A 23,049-nucleotide genomic window follows, 5' to 3' on the forward strand; every position below is an offset into this window, starting at 1 on the left:
GAGTCACGAGCAAGCTTAGTAGAGTCTGAAGGATCGGTACGGAGACGTCTGTACTTATCTTTCTGAGGCTATGAAGTTTAGGAACAATATCACTTCTTTATTAATCTATCGTGCGATCTTATTCTATCATCGATGATTGAACCATTCTATGCTTATTCTCTCGCAGATGGTGAGAACACGTAATACATCTACCGATGGACAAGGACCAGAACCCCCGGTGGCAACTATGACCAGGGGTAGAGGTCGAGGCCGAGGTCGTGCTAGAGGCCAAGGCAAAGGCAGAGGTAGATCTCAGTCTAGAGCTCGAGCATCAGCACCTGTTGTAGAACCTCAAGTGGATCTTCAGGAGGAGGTTCCCGTTCAGACCGTACCGGTTGGACAAGTTCAGGTCCCGGAAGGACTTATAGCTACTCCGATGCTTTAGGACGCTCTAGTCCGTTTGCTGAGTCTTATGGAGGGCGTGGCCCAGAATGGTACATTTCCAGTGCACCAGCCATCTCACAGGCTGGGGGAGGAGCACAGAATCCCACTACTCCCGCTCCAGAGCAGATGGTTCCATAGTATCAGGCTCCAGCTACCCCGCCAGTTGGGGTAGTTTAGCCAGTTGTTGCGGCACAAGCCGATGATAGGCCCGCCATGTCTTCTGAGGCCTTATTAAGACTGAATAAGTTGACTAAGCTCTTTCCAGTTCACTTCAGTGGTTCACCTTCGGAGGACACACCGGATTATCTTGACCGCTGCCATGAGGTGCTGCGGAACATAGGCATAGTTGAGACCAATGGGGTTAATTTTGTTATATTTCAGATGATGGATTTCGCCAAGAGGTGGTGGAGAGATTTTATGTTTACCAAACCAATTGGGTCGCCTACACTGACTTGGGAGCAGTTCTCATGACTATTTCTAGAGAAGTTCCTCCCTGTCACATTGAGAGAGGATTTTCGCAAGCAGTTTGAGCGTCTCTAGCAGGGCAGTATGACTGTTACTCAGTACGAGACCCGTTTTATGGATCTAGCCCGTCATGCTATCCTTTTACTTCCTACCGAGGGAGAGAGAGTGAGGAGGTTTATTGAGGGACTTACTCACCCTATTAGGCTTCAGATGGCCAAGGAAACCGGAAGTGAGATTTCTTTTCAGGCGGCTGCTAATGTTGCTAGGAGGATCAAGATGGTTCTTGCACAGGAGAGAGGGTAGGGGTCTGATAAGAGGCCTCGGCAGTTCGGTGGGTTCAGTGGTGCCTCATCTGGAGGCATGGGTAATTTTTGTAGGGGACATCCTCCCAGGTCGTTTCATTCAGCACTTCAGGCATCCTATAGTGCACCACCAGCTCCTATTAGTGCACCTCCGATCCAGAGTTTTCAGGGTGGTTACTTAGGTCGACAGGGACAATTTCAGGGTCAGCAGTCACAGCAGCCGAGGTCATGTTATACTTGTGGTGATCCGAGGCACATTGCTAGATTCTGCCCCAGGTCTAAGGGCAGCATGCAGCAGCATGGTTCTCGTGCTATGATTTCAGCACTGTTTGCTTCACCGCTTGCTCAGCCAGCTAGAGGTAGGGGTCAGGCAGCTAGAGGTAGAGGTCAGACCATTAGAGGTGGAGGTCAGACCATTAGAGGTGGAGGCCAGCCAGTTAGAGGCCAATCCAGGGATGCAGTTCAGAGTGGTGGGGCCTAGCCGCGATTTTATGCTTTTCCAGCTAGGCTTGAGGCCGAATTATCTGATGTCGTGATTACAGGTATTGTTCCAGTTTTCCATATAGATGTTTCAGGTCTATTTGATCTAGGATCTACTAATTACTATGTGTCCTCTTACTTTGCTTCATATCTGGTGATGCCTCGTGATTCTCTGAGTGCTCCTGTGTGTCCACTCAGGTGGGAGATTCTATCGTGGTAGGTCATGTCTATCGTTCGTGTGTGATTACTATTGGGAGTCTTGAGACTAGTGTGTATCTTCTACTTCTTGATATGGTAGATTTTGATGTCATCTTGGGTATGGATTGGCTGTCACCTTATCATGATATATTGGATTGTCATGCCAAGACGGTGACCCTAGCCATGCCGGGGTTACCTCGGTTAGAGTGGAAAGGAACTCATGTTCATTCTACCAGCAGGGTTAATTCTTATATGAAGGCTCGATGTATGGTCGAGAAGGGGTGTCTAGCCTATTTGGCTTATATTCGCGATCCCAGTGCGGATGTTCCTTCTATGGATTCAGTACCAGTTGTTCGTGAATTTCCAGAAGTATTTCCTGCAAATTTGCCGGGGATTCCACCCAATAGAGATATAGACTTCTATATTGATTTGGCTTCGAGCACTCGGCCCATTTCTATTCCACCATACCGTATGGCCCCGATGGAACTGAAAGAACTGAAGGAGCAGTTACAAGACTTGCTTGATCAGGGATTTATTAGGTCTAGTGTCTCGCCCTGAGGTGCACCAGTGTTATTTGTAAAGAAGAAAGATGGATCAATGCGAATGTGTATAGATTACCGGCAGTTGAACAAGGCTACTATCAAGAACAAGTATCCACTGCCAAGAATTGATGACTTATTCGATTAGCTTCAGGGTGCCAAGGTGTTTTCAAAGATCGACTTGAGGTCTGGTTACCATCAGTTGAAGATTAGGGCATCTGATGTCCCTAAGACAACTTTTTGGAGTCGGTATGGGCATTACAAATTCCTATTGATGTCATTTGGGCTAACAAATTCCCCATCAGCATTTATGGATTTGATAGATCGGGTGTTCAAGCCCTATTTGGATTCTTTTGTGGTTGTATTCATTAATGATATCTTGATTTACTCTAGCAGTCGAGAGGAGCATGAGCAGAATCTTCGGAGTGTGCTTTAGACTTTAAAGAATAATCAGTTATATGCCAAATTTTTAAAATATGAATTTTGGTTAGACTCAGTTGCCTTTTTGGGGCATGTTGTATCGGCAGAAGGCATGAAAGTGGATCCTAAGAAGATTGAGGTTGTTCAGAATTGGCCTAGACCTACTTCAGTTACAGAGATCCGGAGTTTCCTGGGTTTGGCAGGTCATTATCGTCAGTTCGTGGATGGGTTTTCATCTATAGCAAGCCCATTGACCAGACTGACCTAGAAAGGTGTTCCATTCGGATGGTCAGAAGAGTGTGAGTTGAGCTTTCAGAAGCTCAAGACTGCTTTGACTACGGCGCCAATGTTGGTATTACCCACAGGTTCAGGATCTTATACGGTGTATTGTAATGCATCTCGCGTTGGGCTTGGTGCATTATTGATGCAAAATGGCAGCGTGATTGCATATGCGTCGCGGCAGTTGAAAGTTCACGCTAAGAATTATCTTGTTCATGACTTAGAATTGGCAGCCATTTTTCATGCACTGAAGATTTGGAGACATTACCTGTACAGTGTCTCGTGTGAGGTATTTACTGATCATCATAGCTTACAATATCTGCTCAAGCAAAAGGATCTAAATTTGAGGCAGAGAAGATGGTTGGAGCTGTTAAAGGACTACGATATCACTATTTTGTGTCACCCCAAAAAGGCCAATGTGGTGGCCGATGCTTTAAGTAGAAAGGTTGTGAGTATGGGCAGCCTTGCGTATATTCTGGTGGGTGAGAGACCGTTAGCGGCAGATGTTCAGACTTTGGCTAATCAGTTTGTGAGGTTAGATGTTTCAGAACCCAGTTGGGTTCTAGCTTGCACAGACGTTCGGTCTTCTTTATATGAGCGCATCAGAGAGCGGCAGTATGATGATCCTCATTTACTTGTCCTTAAGGACACGGTGTGGCACGGTGATACCAAACAGGTTGTTGTGGGGGAAGATGGTGTTCTACGGATGCAGGGTCGTATTTGTGTGCCTAATGTAGATGGGCTTCGTGAATTAATTCTAGAAGAGGCCCACAGTTCCAGGTATTCTATTCATCCAGGTGCTGCCAAAATGTATCAAGATTTGCAGCAACATTATTGGTAGAAGAGAATGAAGAAGGATATAGTTACATATGTAGCTCGGTGTCTGAATTGTCAGCAAGTTAAGGACGAGCATCAGAGACCTGGTGGTTCGCTTCAGAAGTTAGAAATTCCTGAGTGGAAGTGGGAGCGTATCACTATAGATTTTGTTGTTGGGCTCCCACAGACTCAGAGAAAATTTGACGCAGTTTGGGTCATTGTGGACAGGTTTACCAAGTCAGCACATTTCATTCCAGTGGCAGTTACCTATTCTTCAGAGCGGTTAGTTGAAATTTACATTCGTGAGATTTTCCGCCTTCACAGTGTGCCCATGTCTATCATTTCTGATCGAGGTATGCATTTCACTTCACAATTCTGGAGGGCTGTACAATGTGAGTTAGGCACGCAGGTTGAGTTGAGTAGAGCCTTTTATCCACAGACAGACGGACAGTCAGAACGCACTATTCAGATATTGGTAGATATGCTCCGCGCTTGTGTTATAGACTTTGGAGGTTCTTGGGATCAATTCTTGCCACTTGCGGAGTTTGCCTATAATAATAGCTACCATTCGAGCATTCAGATGGCTCTGTATGAAACATAGTACGGGAGGCGATGTCTTTCGCCAGTTGTCTGGTTTGAACCAGGAGAGGCTCGGTTGTCGGGTACCGATTTGGTACAGGATGCCTTGGATAAGGTCAAAATTATTCAGGATCGACTTTGCACAGCTCAGTCTAGGAAAAAGAGTTATGCCGACCGTAAGGGTCGTGATATTGCATTCATGGTTGGAGAAAGAGTATTGCTCCGGGTTTCACCTATGAAAGGTGTAATGAGGTTTGGAAAGAAGGGCAAGTTGAGCCCTGAGCATATAGGACCCTTTAAAATTCTTGAAAGGGTGGGCGAAGTAGCCTACAGGCTTGCATTACCACTTAGTTTATTAGCGGTTCATCCAGTGTTCCATGTGTCTATGCTCCGAAAATATCATGGTGATCCGTCCCATGTGTTAGATTTCAACTCAGTCCAATTAGACAAGGATTTGACTTACGAAGAGGAGTTGGTAGCTATTCTAGCCCGGCATGTCCGACAGTTGAGGTCTATGAGTTATCCTTCAGTTCGAGGCAATGGAGAGGTCAATCGATTGAGACAACTACCTGGGAGTCGGAATCAAACATGCAGAGTAAATATCCACACCTTTTTACCAGCTCACGTACTTTTCTAATTCCGTTCGAGGACGAACGTTTGTTTTAGAGGTAGAGAATGTAATGATAGAGAATGTAATGACCCAAAAGATTATCTTTAAATTTAATAATTAATTATGTGTTCTAAGACCTCAAAAATCACTATTTATCATTTCTCGACTTGCGTGCACAGTACGTATAATTTTTCAGAAAGTTTTTATGTGAAAAATGAATTAAATGTGAAATAGAGCCTTAAAAACTCAATTGAGTTGACTTTGGTTAACGTTTTGAGCAAACGAACTCTGATCAGTGTTTTGATAGTTTCGGTAGGTCCGTATCATAATTTGTGACTTGGGAGTATGCCCGGAATTTAATTTGGAGGTCCCTAGCTCAAGTTATGGCCATTTAACGGAAACTAGGAATTTAATGGCTAAAGATTTTCAAGTTTGACTACGGATTTGACTTTTTGATATCGGGGCCGGAATCCGATTATGGAAATTAGAATAACTCTGTTATGTTATTTATGACTTGTGTGCCAATTGTGAAGTCATTTCGGATTCGTTTAATATGTTTTGACACGAGTTTTTTCAAATCAAAAAGTTTGAAAAATCAAAAGTCTGAATCGAGGTGTAAATTGTAATTTTGAGCATTGTTTGACGTTATATGAGACCCCAAGTAAGTCCGTATTATGTTATGGAACTTGTTGATATATTCGGACGGAGTCCTGAGTACCCCGAATGTGATTCAAATCGAAATCGTAACAAAAATTGGACTTAAGCAAAATCTGAAAGTTTGCTGCTTCTGGTGCCTTCGCTTCTGCGAAGCCTTGGCCGCAGAAGAGAGCTCGCAGAAGCGAGCCATGCCTTGCAGAAGCGGACAGTCCGCAGAAGTGGATGGGCTGACGCAGAAGCGCGACCGCAGAAGCGGGAAATGGGGAAGGGGCAGCCTTGCATAGAAGCGGATTCCTCTTCGCAGAAGTGACCCCATTTCTGCAAAAGCGGAATCCGCAGATGCGGTTATGTGTCCGCATATGCAAAAAGTGTTGGGCAGAGCCCATAAATTCGGAAGTCGACATTTTTACTCATTTTTGAGTTTTAAGTCTCGGTTTTGGGCAATTTCAAAGGAGATTTCACGACTATGAATTGGGTAAGTGTTCTATAACCAAAAATGATTATATTTCATAAATCCATGTCTATATTCATCATTTATTTCGGATTTAGATGGAAGAAATTGGAATTTTTGTAAAACTTTCCAAAAATGAAAAATTAAGATTTGAAGGTTCATTTGACATCGGAATTTGATAATTTTTATATGGTTGGACTTGTCTCGGAACGAGTATTCGGATTTCATAAGTTTTTCCGAGATTCGAAACGTGGGCCCCACTGCTGATTTTTAGATGAATTTCGAATTTTAATCCGAAAAATTAGTAAATTCATATGGAATTAATTCCTACGATTTGTATTCAGTATATTGAATTGTTTATAACTAGATTTGTGGATTTCTGATACGAATTCGCGAAGCAAAGGTTTATTGGATTCTTGAATTTGGTTACAAAGCGAGGTAAGTGTCATGGTTAACCTTGACTTGAGGGAGTAGGACTTATTTGTCTATTTGCTACGTGATTTAATATGCGGGTACAACATATATGTGAGGTGACGAGTACTTATGCATTGTGGTTGAGTCAAAGCATGAGAGTAAAATTTGTTTATTATGAATAATTACCTATTTAATTAAGATATTCATGTTTAAGTTTAATATTGATTATTTGATCATTATTCGTGAAATTATTATTCATTTAATTATTGTTGAATATTTTGGAAAGTGAAGTCGGTATTCTGGTATTGAATTGATTGATAAGTGTATATCCCCACATTTAAATACTCTTTCAAATTTATATTATTATTTTTATTGTAAGGAAGAGTGTAAAAGTACGAAGGATGATGCTGTGTCATTCTTATTATTTATAATATCATTGTCATGGTAAGGAAGAGTGTAAAAGTACGAAGGGTGTTGCCGTACCATTTGTGAGTGTAAAAGCACGAAGGGTGATGCCGTGTCATTTTCAGAGAGTGTAAAAGCACGAAGGATGATACCGTGCCAAATGAGAGTAAAAGCACGAAGGGTGGTGCCGTGCTATTTTCATATCATCAGTTGCTCATTTTATTGTTGAGGAATTAATTGGCTGCTAAGTGATAATTCTCCTGCTAAAATTATTATATCAACACACTTCGCATGTTCCCTCCCAAATTTATAACGTGTTAATTTATTGTTTTATTGTTGCTTCGTATTTGTATATACTTGTACAGTTTGTTTACGTACGGTCTTGTCATAGCCTTGTCACTACTTTATCGAGGTTAGGCTCAACACTTACGGAGTACATGGGGTCAGTTGTACTCATACTACACTCTGCACTTCTTGTGCAGATTTTGGAGTTGGTTTCAGTAGCGTACCATAGACGTGCTCGGATTCAGCTACTCAGAGGAGACTTGAGGTATAACTGCACAGCGTTCGCAGTTCTGAAGTCCCCTTTTATCTTATCTCAGCTATGTATTATCTTTCAAACAGCTTGAATTTTATTCAGACCTTTATTTGTATTATTCTGGTAGTTCGTGCACTTGTGACACCAGATTCGGAGATGTATTTTGATAATTCGGTATTTATGGTCTTCTGCACTTTATTCCAGTAATTAATTTCTATTTAATTAAATTAGCTTTAAAATAATTAAGATTATTTTAACGTTAGTTTGCTTAGCAAGTAAAATGTTAGGCGCCATCACGATCCTGAAGGTGAAAATTTCGGATCGTGACACCTTCCTTAGGTCTATCTTCATTAAGCACTAGGAGTAATCTTCCTTTGGTAGTGCCTGAAAAGGTCATGGCATATGAGGACATTATGGACCAAAGATCTACCTTGCACAAATGCAGCATGTGATTCATTCACTAGGTGTGGTAGTACTTGCTTCAATCTTTCGCATAACATCTTTGAAATGCACTTATATACAACATTATATACTACATTACAGCATGATATGGGCCTGAACTGGCCAGCATTTAAAGGATTGGCAACCTTTGGTATAAATGTAATTATAGTAGCATTTATTTGCTTGAGGAGTTTCCCATTTCTAAGAAACTCCAATACTACCTCAGTCACATGTGAACCCACGTGTGGCCTATTTATTAATCACTTATTTAGTATATAGAATAAATTCCCCTTCCACTAGTTAGTATTTGTCCCGATAGCTATAAATAAAATTAATTCTCTAGTCTTACAATTAATAAGTATATATAAAATAAATAGGATTATTACAAAAATAAATAGGATTATTACAAAAATAAATTCAACTACACCTAGCGGCTCAACTTGTAAAATATTATATCTATATTAAGGTTTGCAAGTGTCACAAAATAATATTGTGTCGTACTTTACGCATACTAACTTAAGATCTTAGATTACAGTTCCTGTACATATATAATCCAAGCTGAATACAGAGCGCGCTAAGTGAACGCAGCATGAGAATTACATCTATATATATTGTAATAACCCAAAATAACTTAGACACCAAGTTGACTATAACGTGAAGTTGAGATCAAAGCTCTGATCACGAATCATGGAAGTTGATTCCTTATTCTTTGAAGATGATGGCAATGGATTCTGCACTTGGTATGGCGCTCTAGCCGTGTCTCTGGACGCCACCAAAAAACAGAAATAAGTGAGATCAGTGGCGGAACCAGAAATTTATACAAGGGAATTCAAAAAAAAAAATTAGGATGGTATTTAAACCTATGACCTAAAGTAACTTGTGAATCCCCTTCACTATAATAATTGAATTTTTTTTCATGTCAAAGGAATTCAACAGTTCATGTATAACAACAATAAAAAATTACTTTTACCTTTTTTTCCACAGTGTAATTTTTCGGCGAAGGGGGTTTGCTCGAACCCCCTTCAATGAACTTAGTTCCGCCACTGTTATGAGACCTTTTGATAATAAGAATAATATTGGAACTGTATATGTTTGTTAATAGTACAGCTAGCTGTAGAACTAATCCTTACCTATCTTTCCTCCTGCCAAGGAACCTATGAAGTGAAGATCTTCTTGCAATAGGTAAATCTGAAGGGACAAACACAAAACACGTATCAAAAGCAAATTAAGAAAATTATAAGTATAGCTCAATCTTAAATCCATCCAATCTATCTTAAATTTCATTTAAGATCTTGGCATATATCCATTAATAAGAAAATTGTTTAATACTATCATTAATCATAAATGTTATTCGACTAAAATTATCTTTATCGCTCATCAAAATGAATAATAAAACTGACACTTTTTAGAAAACTAGTCTCAGTATACACGCGTTGAGAAAGAAATCCACCAGAGCAAAAATACTATAGATGCAAGATAGAAAAGAGGAGTGAATGCTTTCTTTTTTGTCATTTTTTTATCTGTGAATTATTAATCAATCCATTAATTTGTACACTCTATGTGATTGAATATTTCTTACACACACGAGTTTTATACAAGGTATCAGACTAATGAATCTATTTTCTTTGTGATTTTGTGGTTAGTCTTTGAATTTTGAAAGAATCCAGAAAAAAGCTAAGAATTTATTTAATTCGAATGAAAAAATTCAAAATATTGTTTTCTTGATACTGATACCTCAATTTCTCAAAATACGAAGAAAATTATATATAGTATAGCTCATTTAATATTGGAGCTAAGGGTAGTTGTGGTTTCATAAATGGACACTTATTTTACTCTTAATTTATTTGGCTAAAATGACATTTAATTACTCAAAATGGACCGGAGGGTGTCATTTAGGTAAAGTAATTAAATGCTTACCAAAGTTGTTAGCAGCAGAATTAGAGCCGAGCTTAAGAGGACCAGTTTTGTCAATGTTAGCCGTCTGAAAAACAGCACAAGAATTCTGAGGGCTTCCTTTGCTAGCTAATAACATCATTGCTCTGGCTTTATCAGCTGGGAAATCATCAAATACTATTACTTTACCACCATAGAATATAGACAACTGCGCTGCCTTTAACTCCTTTTGTGTCTCTTTACTGGAAAAAGAAAAATAATTATTGTCACAGATTAGTAACTATAAGTATTCAAAATGTAAGCAAATTCATTGTATAATTAATTCAATAATGCGATTTTGATGAAAGGAACGAACCTACTGTTGCTGGCTTTATTTATGGACACTTCCATTTCTCTAAAAGAATTTCTTGTTGCATTTCGAGGAACATGATCTATTAATTTCTTGTCTTGGCCCATTGTCTTAGTTGATTGCTCTTCTATGTTTGTCAAAAAATCCATGGTTGCCGTTTCTGTTACCTGAGGTATATCAGTTTTTCCTGAAAGATAAGTATAAGAACGTATCACCTTAGGGTGTAACCTAGCGCCCAATAAAGTGGAAAAAAACGTTAGAGATTAGGAATCAAAGTTATATCTTAGTGTCTAAATTTTAATAGGCAAAGTTATCCAATAACTAAAAGAGTACCAAATAATACTCGATAGGATAGTAAAAGGTAAACACCAATAATATTATAAAAAGGAAAAAACCTAGTGAGAACTTAGATCCCTTTGACCCAAAGCCTACTGGCATTTTGGATGCATGTATTTGAAGCTCTGAAATGTGGATAGAGTTGCAATAACAATTTATAAAACAAAAAATACGTCCAATTAGACTAATTAACAACAAAAGTAACTTGGCGGAGAAAACGATTTTGGCAGAATACCTAAAACCCTCCCCAATTAAGTGCATACTTATATTTTGAGTTGTCTTTATTTACCTTTGAACTTGAATATTTGGTATTATCATGTAACCCCCCGACCAATCTCACCTAATGGAGGTGAGATTCATGGGCTCCCACATGAATTTTTTTGTCACGTGATATTTTTTGAAATACAAAAAATATAATAGTATATTTTTTATATTTTTAAATTCATTAATGTTTTGGATTATTTTTTTTGGATCAAATTTGAAAAAAGCATGGCTGGAACTCCATTGTTTAGGCAAAAAAATTTAATTTGACAAAAAATAATGGAGGTTCAGCCGATTTTCTTTTACAGATTTGGTATGAAAAAATACATAATTAAAATAAATAGCCATTGTCTCTAAAGAGAAAAAGTAAAAATATATTGTTGAAACTCCATTATTTTTGCTAAAACCCATTTTATTAAGATAAATATAATGAAGTTTCAGCCATTTGTTTTACAAATTTTGTTTGAAAAAGAAAAAACACATAGTTAGAATAAATAATCTTTGCATTTAAAGAAGAAATAAAAAAGAAATACACAATCGAAGACGCTCCATTGAGGCTGATTTTTCAATTTTTCTTTATTTCCATGAGCCTAAAAAGATTATATGTATCCACGCTCTTTATCACATTAACGTTCATAGGGTAAACGAAAATAAATAATCAAAAGTTCAGGGAGGTAGTTAAGACAACGCAAAGTTTAAGTATACATTAAATAAAACATGTCAAGTTTAAAAACGGTTTTTGGCATTCTGTCAAAAATCTTTATTAAACTTTAACTCCATATAAATGAAGTACAGAGAAGGAAGCCATTACAATAAACATGGAAATATAACAACTGAAATAATGGAGCTTAATTCTTTGGCTATTATGATAATGTGAAAAAAAATAAAAAAATTCCATATATACCTGGGATTTCTCCCTCGCCATTGATTCCAAGATTCATGAGATCTTTAAGTGTAGCCTTTCCTTTGAGATACTGACTCAACAAATTACAAGTCTGCATGTTATTTGACATGTTTATACACTGCTAAATTATATTCTACTTAATTGTGCAATTCTTCTATTTAGCTTGAGGAAAAATGATAAGTTTTGAAGAGGGGAATATATCTTGATCAACGGTAGGTGTAATTTTACGTACGGAGCTCAGGTTTTTGTTGTGCGAGTAAGTACAGTTGTGCTTGTCATGAGGTGTCTTTATTTCTTCATCTATTAGACAACCTTTTCACTTTCAATTATATATCCACGTTTAATTTGCTTCACCAAAACACAAAAACTGTGTATACTACTAAGTTAATCGCACGGATGTGGGGTCCGATATGGGTATCGATCCAGAGATCAGATCCTTCCAAATGTAAATTATTAGATTCGGGAATGCGGACCTTAGTACGTGTACGAGTGTGCGGGGATTCCGCTAAAAAATAATTCAAAATATAAAAATATAAAAATATTTTTAAATTATAAGAAATTTTGTGAAATATTTATGTATAGCTTGTAAAGTGTGAATTTCTTTTTTATCTTAAGTTGTAGATAAGTAAAGAATTGATTTCCTAGATAAAGTATGTTATTTTCTTCAAATTTATCATAGTTTTGCTTCTGATTTCGTGAATCAAATTGTATCTCGTCTCAATTTTTTTTCTTCCATTATAGTTAAAGAACCCAAAATTATTTGACCAAATCCGATATAGACACGCACTGGTCGGAACAACTTAGTTATACTATGAACATCACGAAGATGACTTGTGGGCCAACCTGGGGCTAGTGCAATAGGACACACACTAGAAACACGTGCTTTAAATTCGAGCTCTCAAAATTCTACTCGATATTTGTGGTCGAAGTAAATGCTCAATATTTGTTAACAATTTAATTGTTTTACCGTTTGATAGAAAACTTTTGTTTAACTCATAGTAGTATTTTCTTATGCTGGTTCGATATATAATTTAAATTGAAAACTATGTTGAGCTGATTTAGCTTTTTAATCCATCAAATTATGTATCGATCAATAAAATATGTTAATTGAGTTGACGCGATGTAAGTCGTATCATGTTTTACTGTTAGATACTACTCCCTTTTGTGGTGTTGTACCAGCTACAAGCACAAAGAGCAGGGGTGTCAATGGTTCGGTTTGGTCGGTTAATTTATAAAATTTGTACCATACTAATTTTTTGGATATTCTATTATGTATAACCAAAATTAGACTTTTCGAAACCGTCTCAATCATGTCGGGTTTTTTTCGGTATCGGTACGTTTCGGTTAATTTTTGATATTTTTTTAAATATCATTAAAATTTACCTGTAGAAGTAGAACGCAATAACATATGTTCTTTTATATGACTTAGCAAAACTATCTAGATATTTTTACTGTTTAAAGGGTGATGAATTAAAAAAATAAAAGATGGCTAGAGCATAGATTTGTCAACTATTCTACAACAACGTAAAAGAAATCAAGCAAAGGCAAAAAAAAAAATATAAATCACACGAGTGGAAAGACATTAACCAAGCTAGGACTCAAGAATAAAGTTTATAGAAGATTAAATATTCAAAAAGATAAATTTAAATTATATGAAAGGAAACATATTCAATACATACTAGTTTGCTACTCATAATCGCTAGAATACTTTGTTAGAGTTTTAGGAATTAGTTGCTACTCATAATCGCTAGAATACTTTGTTAGAGTTTTAGGAATTAGTTGCTACTCATAATCACTAGAATAAAGTTACTTGAAATAACTTTGTTTTAGTAGAAGTAGCAAAATGAGTTATAGGAATTAGTATTTTGAGTTTAATTACTTGTTGACTTGTAACAGTTTTCATAATTCCAAGGCCCAAAGAAAAATTTAATGCATTATTATTTTTAAACTTACTATATAAATATATTTTTCACATGTAAAATTTATTCGGTACGGTTCGGTATTTTTTCGATTTATTTTCATAAAATAAAAAACCTACCCTAATTATCGGCGCGGTTACAGATTTATATAAAAACCTATTGTTTCTTTAAAAGAAACTTAAAAATCGGTTCAGTACGGTACGATTCGGTCGGATTTCGAATATCTATTGACACTCCTAACAAAGAGTAAAATACAATTTACCCTGATGTTTAGATTTAGGAAATTACTCCCTCCGACTATAAACTAAGAGCCTGTTTGGACATAAGAAATTTTTTTCTTTTTTTCAAAAAATTCACTTTTTTCCGAAATCAGCGTTTGTTCATAAAATTTCCAATTTTCACTTGAAAATGCATTTTGAAAATTTTTAAAAATTTGAAAAACTCCAAAAAACTGTTTTTCAAAATTTCACTCAAATCACTCACAAAACTTCAAAAATAACCCAAAATTATATTTACGTCCAAACACAACTCTAAATTTCAAATACCATTTTCACTTGAAAAATAATTTTTTCCTATTTTAGAATTTTATAATTTTTATGTCCAAACACCCTCTAAGCATTTACAACAATCAATTTTGAGAAGAAAAAATGAATAAAAATTGTTGTGGTCCACCTTGGGGCCTACTGCAATAATACACACTAGGAACACGTGCTTCACATTCGAACTTTGCAAATTCTACTCAATATATTTATTACAAATGGTAGCATGGTGAACAAAGCATTTCGCGTTCACGCAGGGTCTCAGAAAGGGTCACACAGTCTGCTGTAAGCAGTATGTCCTGATGTAAGTATCAATGACTGATTCCACGACTCAAATTCGTAATCTATAGATTACATGTAAATAACTTGATCATTGTTACAAGACTTCTCTTCATCAATATTTATTACAGTAAATCTTAATTACCCCTAGTCCCCTAGCATATTTTTTGTAAGTTATTTTTTACCGTTTTGAAAGAATTTATTTTAAACTCATAGTATTATCTTTTATGACTTGTTCAATAGATTTAAACTTAATTTAAAAAGTAAGTTAAGTTGATCTAGTTTTTTAATCGATCAATCAAATATTTTAAACAAATAGAAACGATGGATGTCGCGTGTTTCATTATAGAAAACATGTTTTACTTTTGGCCGCTATTCCCTTTTGCGGTGTTTTACCAGTTATTAGCATAAAGAGTGAAATACAATTTACTCATTTTATTTTATTTTTTATTCTCCTTTGATCATTTTGTTAGAGCTATTGTTCTTTTGATGACTCGAACCCACAACTCTGATATAAGTATCAGTAAATAATATTAGATATATTTTATAAAATATATACATAAAATATCTAGTTTGACGAAGATACTACGAGTTCACGTACCCCATGTGTCAGCCTATAAATCCGCCCCTAGTTGTAGGTAGGGTGCTGACCATAACTCCTGTTGTTTGTTTAGATTTGGCACACTACTCCGTCCGTGACTTGAGACTAGGCATTTGACTATCAATTTTGACAAAAAAAATGAAGAAGAATTAATTCTATTTTACTACTGTAACAACAAATTTGGTGCCTGAAAAAATTAAAGACAAGAAAAATATAATAAATTGTACTCCTGGTATTCAATTTAAGTAAAGTGAGTGTTAGAATTGTTTGACCAAAAAATATAATTTTCTGTTAAACTATTAAATTTATATAATGAGGGGTTAAATCTAGTTAGGGATAATAACTCTAGATATTTAAGCACAAAGACGTATATTAGTTGAGACAGATTTCGTATATGGTTGGTAGTAATAAATATAGAATACTCATAAAGCAAGAATATTAAGGGAGATATAACTAACAATAAATGTCAATAAATGGCATTTACGTAAATAAGGAGAATGATTCACCCAATCATTGATGAGTTGGACGAATATTTTGCCTGACAATGATGAATGATAGATAGATCTAAGATTCATATGAACGGTCCTCGGATCTGATAGAAAAGTCGGTAACAATATGAACAAGTATCTTTGTAAAAAGTTAATCTTTGTGTTTTTGCAAGAGGGAAAGTCTTCTTCTCAAAAGTGTTCTTATCAGAAGATGAATATTACATGCTCCTATCATTTGTCTCTTCTTTCTATATATATGGAGTCATTTTCCTAAGAATCCCTAACAGTACAAATGTAGGGAATATCCATTAGAATATTCCCTTTTAGTACCCTATTCTGACAAACTAGTTGTTACAAGTCTTATCATCGGTAGTCAATCTCGGCCTCGACGCTTGTTGACGTCTTAACTACGATCTCCGCCGATGTCTCGACCACGGCTCATGTCAGGATCTCGGCCATTGACCTCGTTGCGTCTTGGGCGAGCTTGACCGATAACTTTCTTTAATGTCATATTTTGTTAAATATTCTGAAGACAGATTTTGGCCTATACAGTTAGTCCCTCCGCTTATTAAGGTCGGTCTCAGACGGCCTTGATGAGCGAACTCTATTTGCCGTAGTTAACGAAAATTGGGCGAGCAAGTAGGGTGGCGACGCTTTAGGCGAGGTGGCAACATGACTTTTCGTGAGCTGTAAACTTTGGGGATGCGTTGTTTTAGAATGACGTCATGACATCATACGTCACTGTGATGCGCTTTCCCGATGCCTTGCGTCGTTTCCCGCGCCTCTGCCTTTTCGATACCTGTGATGGGCAATGATGGCTTGATTTCTAGGTCTTGGTGCCTGAAATTTTATAAATATGGACCTGAGGTCCCTTGTGTTTGTTTTGCGTACTTGCATTATCGAATCCATGTGTCCCTTTCTTCATTCTCCATATCAAACCCTTGTCTCCTTTTTGTTTCGTCATTGCATGCCCATTCCCTCGGTTCCAGTGATTTCAGTTTTTCTCTACTCTTCTGTGCTTAAGATATCTTCTGTCGAGAATATGGTTAACGCACCCTCTAGTTCTAGTATGGCGCTTAAACCTACCCCTTTGGCGGTGCGCATGCCTCCTCATGGCGATGGTGTTTTCGTTGCCCCTGAAGATGAGGGGTTCTTTATGGTGGAGGAATTAATTCCTCATAGTGAAAAGGTTAGATCTGACTTTTCAAAGTTACCCGAAGACGATCCTGAGGTCTCGGAGTCGATGATGAATGAGGTTGACCTCGCTGCATTTAGGAAAAAGTTCAAAATTTCGGCTCACATCGATCTAGTTCCGGCGGGGCACGATGTTGTACAGATACATCGCCCAGGATATTGTGCGTTCTATGCGTACCGTTTTACGTGGGCTATTCTTTTCCTCTTCTTCCATCGGCGGAGGAATTCTACCGCTACTATGGCATCTTCCCGGCCCAGCTCTCCCCTTATATCCATAAGCTTATCCGTATGCTGACGAAATATGCGGAGTTGGCTAGCCGTGGGGTCTCACTTCGCCACCTGATGCATCTTTTCGCCCCTAGTTTCTATAGGGAGACGATGCTACACCTTCGCCACCGAGGAAGTAAAAGTTTGGTGGTGAAGATGGACGATAAGGCAAATCGTCGGTTCTATCTCAACTATTTCTTCGTCAAGACCGAGGACGTGGTGGCCAACGGAAGCGGGTTCCCCGAGTCTTGGAATTACGCCCGTAAGTATCTTTTTGTTGAGGATTCATTTTGCATGTTTTAGTCGTAGTCTAACATTCCGTCCCTTCTCCGTACAGCTGAGTCTTCTCCCCCTCCTTTGGTAGGGGACATTCATGACTGGGTCAGCCAGGTCTTGCCTCATACAGTGTGGATTCGTGAATGGCCGGCCTTTATTAAGAAATTCGAGCATGCGCCTTCCGCGATCGGAGAATTCGTCTATATGTATTTATTTATGCATACATAATTATCTTGTCTATAATGTTTTGACCTCGTGGTTGTTTGCTCGTTGCAGTTTTGTACGGGGAGTGATGGTCTTCTAATTTTTTTTTTCAGCCCAGGGACCTTCGAGAAGGCAGAGGGCTCCTGCTCCGGTATTCCGTAAGAGGATGGTCGCTTATGTTCCTTCTGCTACGGTGAGGTCTGCTCGGTCATCGACTACTCCTGCAGCAGGGCTTTCGACTTCCCCTTTGCGTCATCTAGTAGACGAGGACGATGAGTAAGGATCATCGCCGAATGGCGATAACTTGCTTCCCCGCAAGAGGTGATCTGTAGATGTCAGCAAAAGAGTTGCCCCGTGCGGGGAGTTCGCTGATGGAGGATTTTGTCGTCCGAGAAATGGCGACCATAGAACTTGGAGATGGCACCAAGTTACCGCCCACAAGTCCACCGTCGTTGGGGGCCGAGGAATGTACGTCTCTCCCTGAGGCCATGATGGATTTTAAAGGGCCGTCGGCTAGAGTCCCTGACATCTTACGGGAGGACGAGCCATCAGCCTCGCTACCAGTCGAGGATCCTTTTTCCCTGGTTGACACAAAAGTAAAAAATATAGCCGAAGAAGGTTACGAGACGGGCTCTGATATGGACGCTGAGGAAGTTAGGATGATGGGGGAAGGACTTACCCGACTCGAGGTGAGATTGGAGGGGACCACGCGGACTATCGCGATCCACTTGGACAAGTATCTGCTGATTGATACGGAGGACGTGGTCCCTTATCTTGGTCCCCTCTATTCCTATGTGGAGGGTAAGACCCTTGAGAAACTAAAGGATGCCACTTTGTCGAGGAGTATAGCCGTCCTCGCTCTTAGGGTAAGCCTTTGATTCTTTCTGCATTTTTTATGTCGAGTCTAGTTTTGTTCAGACTAGTTCTGTCTTTCTTTCAGACCGTGATCTTGGAGATTTAGAGCGCCGGCCGAGAGGAGAGGCATAAGGCCATTTTCCAAAATATGGAGCGCAAAATATCGCTAATACCGTGATAATCACCGCGAGATCTGCAGGTGGTTCGGTGGAAGCGGCATTTTCCAGGCTCTCCGAAGTGAACTGAAGGAGAAGGATGATGAATTGATGAGGGTCATTAGAAAATGTAGCGAACTCGAGGGGGCGTTGAGGGACAAAGAAGAGGAACTCGAGGTGAGCAAGGGGGTTGAGTCTCAATGCGCCGATCTTTAAGCCCAGGTGGTTTCATTGGGCGCCAAGCTCGAGGAGTGTCAACTCAAAGTGGGTGCTCTGAGTGGCGAGGTTGCTGATGAGGTGGCGGGCTTAGAGAAGGTAGAGTTGGACAGTTGTCGTCTGCGAGGAAGGCGGAGGCTTTCATAATCGTGATCAGCATTCTTCGTTCTGAGCGGGAGAGTGCTTTGGAAACATCCAGGCTCAAGGAGGAGCGGCTTGATGAGCGGATTGGGGAGCTGGAGAAAGAGGCTTCGAGCCTTAGTGATCGAGTTGCAGTTCTAGAGGCTGAGAAGGCGCAATTGTTGGCTCAGCCATCCTCGTCCCGCACTTCTGCCTTTTCTGACGTTCTGCGCGATTTATACGAGGAATGGATTCATGTTGAGGCCCAACTGGATATATTCAGGGACCTGATGGGGACGGGGGCTATTTCAGATTCTGACTTCGAGGACGCTCGTGCTAAGGCACATTATGCTCGGTTTGCTTGTGGCTATGATACCGCTACATCGAAAGTCGGCGAGGAGGAGGAGGATGTGGGCGTGGATCGGATCGAACAAGATGCCTGGTATGAGAATGAATATCCCGCTGGCAATGGTGATGGCGAGGAGGTGGGTGGAGACAGTGTGGGAGATCAAGCTGGTGGCGCTACTGGGTCAGGCGGCGATTAGTTGTTGCTCTTTTTGGTTTAGCCGCAGATTCGTATGTACTTTTTGTAGGTGTGCAGCCTTTGTAAAAAATATTCTAAGTATGAAGTGTTAGTTTTGTTATTCGTACCTGATTCCTTTTCTTTGTTTGAGTTTGTGCGCTTTTCTGATTTTGTTGCTTGGTTGCCTTTGTCGTAACAAATTTGTTCGAGTAGGCTGAACGATGTTCGAGTAGGCTGAGTGTAACCTTTAATTAATTGAGGTTGTGGGCTGAATAGGTGTTAATTCGAACGAGGTAGAATGTAACCTTTAATTAATTAAGGTCGTGGGCCGAATAGGTGTTAATTCAAACGAGGTCGAATGTAACCTTTAATCAATTGAGGTCGTGGGCCGAATAGGTGTTATTTCAAACGAGGTCGAATGTAACCTTTAATTGATTGAGTCCATGGGCCGAATAGGTGTTAATTCGAATGAGGTCGAATGTAACCTTTAATTAATTGGGGTCATGGGCCGAATAAGTGTTAATTCGAACGAGGTCGAATGTAACCTTTACTTGGGGAGAGCGGGAATAAACTTCATCTACTTGTGCTTTATTGATATTCTTGGAGAGATTTACATATTTTCCGGACGCTGGCTGGTAGTTTAGTTCTAGTCCCGGTCTATCTAGTCCCTTCATTGGTCGAGCTAGAAAAGTAGTGAGAGGTCGAGCAATGAACTGGTCGTCCAGTGTCTTCGTTAGTGTGAACTTCAATCCTAAAGAATCCTCATCATCACCTCGTTAAAAACCTCCTTGAGCAAACCCATTTGGGACAAAACTCGGGTGAGGGAAAAGGAGTACGACTTTGGGGACCTCATCTTTAAAAGTTGAAGTACTTGAGGTGTGTGATGTTCCAGTTGTTTGGTAATCGCTTTCCTTCCATTATTTCTAATGTGAATGAGCCTTTGCTTGCCGCTGCCGTGATATTGTAGGGGCCGTCCCAATTTGTTCCTAGTTTGCCTTCCCGCAGATCTTTGCTTGCTTGTGTTTTAGCTTTAAGCACGTAGTCCCCGACTTTAAGTGGCCTGATATTTGCTCTTTTGTTATATTAGCGTTCTGCTTGCTACTTTTGGGCGACCATTCTCACATAGACCACATCTCTTTGTTCCTCGACTTAGTCGAGTTCCTGCCTTCTACTGTCATTGTTCTGGGGTCCGCTTTCGCGGAAGTATCTTAGACTGAGATCCCCAACCTCGACTGGTATTACTGCATCAGCCCTATAGACTAGCGAGTATAACGTTTCCCCTGTGCTCGTTTTTGGAGTTGTTCGGTAGGCCTAGAGTACTTCTGGTAATATCTCCAGCCACAGTCCTTTGGCGTCTTCGAGTTTCTTTTTCATGATGTTCAGTATTGACTTGTTGGAGGATTTCGCTTGTCCGTTACCCGTGGGGTGGTAAGGCGTTGACAATATTCTTTTGATATGCCATTTTTCAAAAAGTCGGCGAACTTCTTTCCTGCAAATTGAGGTCCGTTGTTGCAGCTGATTTCTTTGGGGAGACCAAAACGACATGATGTTCTTCCATATGAAGGTGATTACTTCATATTCGCGTATTTGGGCGAATTCTCCTGCTTCCACCCATTTAGAAAAATAATCAGTTAAAACCAAGAGAAATCGTACGTTACCTCGTCCGGCCGGGAGGGGGCCCACGATATCCACTCCCTATTTGATGAACGGGTAAGGGGAAGTTACTAACTGTAGATGTTTGCCTGCTTGGTGGATCATTGGGGCATACTTCTGGCACTGCTCACATTTTTTCACAATGCGTCCTCCTTTTTCATGGTGGGCCAGTAATATCCCGCTCGTATGAGGCACCTGACCAATGCTCGATTGCCGGAGTGAGCTCCACTGTGGCCTTCGTGCACTTTTTCAAGGACGCGCCGCGTCTGATTTGGGTCCAAGCATTTTGCCAGGGGGCCACCGTATGTCCTTTTGTACAGGTCATTATGAATGATGCTATACCTGGCCGCTTGCATTCGCAGCTTCTTGGCCTTTTTTTATTATTTGGGAGTATGTCATCCTGCAAATATGTAATAATACGGTTGCTCTAGTCCCAAGTTAGGTTTATGGCTCTTACCTCGATTTGATCTATCGACGAGCTGAGGAGGTGGACTACATTTTGGTCTCTGGTTGTGATGTTTTTGGTGGCTGCTGCTAATTTGGCGAGGCCGTCCGCCTCGATATTCTATACTCGACGGATCTAGTCGAGCTGACATTCGTCGAACTCGGGTAGTAATTTACAGATTTCAGTCTGGTATTTTTTTAACCTTTGCTCCTTGATTTGGAAGGTCCATGTGACTTGGTTGACCACGAGCTGAGAATCGCAGCGCATCCTTACTCGCTTTGCCCCGTATTTGAGTGCTAGTCTTAGTCCTGCAATTACGGCCTCATACTCGGCCTCTTTATTGGTCATGTCCGGGCACCTTATGGACTGGCGAATCACTTCGCATGTTAAGACTTCGAGTACGAGTCCTAGCCTAGATCCTGACGTGTTAGATGCACCATCGGTGTATAGGACCCAGAGGTCATGTATTTGGGAAGAAGCGTGGACGACTTCTTTTTTGACTCCGGGCAGTATATGAGTACTGAAGTCAGCGATGAAGTTGGCGGACCTGAAACTTTATCGCCGTTTGCGGTCGATATGTAATATTGTGCTCTCTTATTTCAATGGCCCATTTGGCCGATCTACCCGAAAGTTTGGGTTTGTGTAAAATACTTCTTAAAGAGAAAGTCCTGACGACCGAGATGGGGTGGCATTGGAAATACGGTTTAAGCTTCCGTGAATCTACGACTAAGTCCAGAGCCAGTTTTTCAAGGTGGATGTACCTCGTCTCAGCGTCGCCTAGTGTCTTGCTAATGTAATAGATAGGAGGTTGCGTACCTTTATTTTCTTGGACTAAGACTGTGCTCATAGCTACTTCGGACACGGCGAGATAGAGGAGGATAGGGTGTCCTGGTTCCGGTTTTGAGAGCAACGGTGGAGAGGATATGTACACCTTTAATTCCTTCAGTGCTTGCACGCTCTCAGAGGTGCATTGGAGGCCGTTCTCCTTTTTAGTATGCCGAAGAACTTGTGGCACCTATCGGAGGATCGCGAGATGAACCTTGACAGGGGCAGCGATACGGCTGATTAGCTTCTAGACTTGCTTTTTGGTGGTCAAGTGCTCTGGTATACCCTCGATGGCCTTGATTTGGTCAGGATTGACCTCGATACCTTGCTACGACACTAGGAAACCCAATAATTTTCCCGAGGCCACACCGAATGCATATTTTTCGGGATTTAATTTTATGCTGTATTGCCTGAGTATGTCGAAGGCTTATCTTAAATGGTCGATGTGATCTTCTCTCTTTTCTCACTTGACCGGCATGTCATCGATGTATACCTCCATCGTTTTTCCGAGTTGTTCTTTGAACATCTTTGTCACCAGTCTTTGGTAAGTTTCCCCGCATTTTTCAATCTGAAAGGCATGACCCTGTAGCAGTACGTCCCCTAGTGGGTAATGAAGGTGGTTTTTTCCTGGTCCTCTTCCTCCATAAGGATCTGGTTGTAGCCCGAGTACGCATCAAAAAAACTCAACAACTCATGCCCGGCTGTCGCATCGATGAGTTGGTCGATATGA

At 39.8% G+C, this 23,049-nt stretch overlaps 1 protein-coding gene across 2 annotated transcripts; it reads right to left on the bottom strand.

The window, feature by feature from the left end:
* Positions 1–8,457: 8,457 nt before the first annotated feature.
* On the bottom strand, positions 8,458–12,030 carry LOC104092756 (protein TIFY 10b-like). Of its 2 annotated transcripts, none has more exons than XM_070192145.1 (5): positions 11,761–12,030; positions 10,266–10,419; positions 9,935–10,152; positions 9,148–9,205; positions 8,458–8,779 (listed from the first exon to the last, which is right to left on the bottom strand). In XM_070192145.1, the coding sequence occupies exons 1-5, from the start codon at positions 11,867–11,869 to the stop codon at positions 8,665–8,667; spliced, it is 654 nt and encodes a 217-aa protein (XP_070048246.1). In that variant the 5' UTR covers positions 11,870–12,030; the 3' UTR covers positions 8,458–8,664. The 2 variants fall into 2 exon arrangements, with proteins under 2 accessions (XP_070048246.1, XP_009596713.1); XM_009598418.4 differs by having other exon boundaries at positions 10,266–10,446; positions 11,761–12,028.
* Between the last annotated feature and the right edge of the window lie 11,019 nt (positions 12,031–23,049).

This window comes from Nicotiana tomentosiformis, chromosome 12 (genome assembly GCF_000390325.3).
Source record: "Nicotiana tomentosiformis chromosome 12, ASM39032v3, whole genome shotgun sequence".
In the NCBI taxonomy this organism is placed as follows: domain Eukaryota; kingdom Viridiplantae; phylum Streptophyta; class Magnoliopsida; order Solanales; family Solanaceae; genus Nicotiana; species Nicotiana tomentosiformis.

Coding starts and splice junctions, on each gene's coding strand:
- LOC104092756 (XM_009598418.4), bottom strand. CDS start 11,869: ATGTCAAATAACATGCAGACTTGTAATTTGTTGAGTCAGTATCTCAAA. Junction 10,153..10,265: donor AATAAAGCCAGCAACAGTAG/GTTCGTTCCTTT, acceptor TTCTTTTTCCAG/TAAAGAGACACAAAAGGAGT. Junction 8,780..9,147: donor CTTGGCAGGAGGAAAGATAG/GTAAGGATTAGT, acceptor GGTGGCGTCCAG/AGACACGGCTAGAGCGCCAT.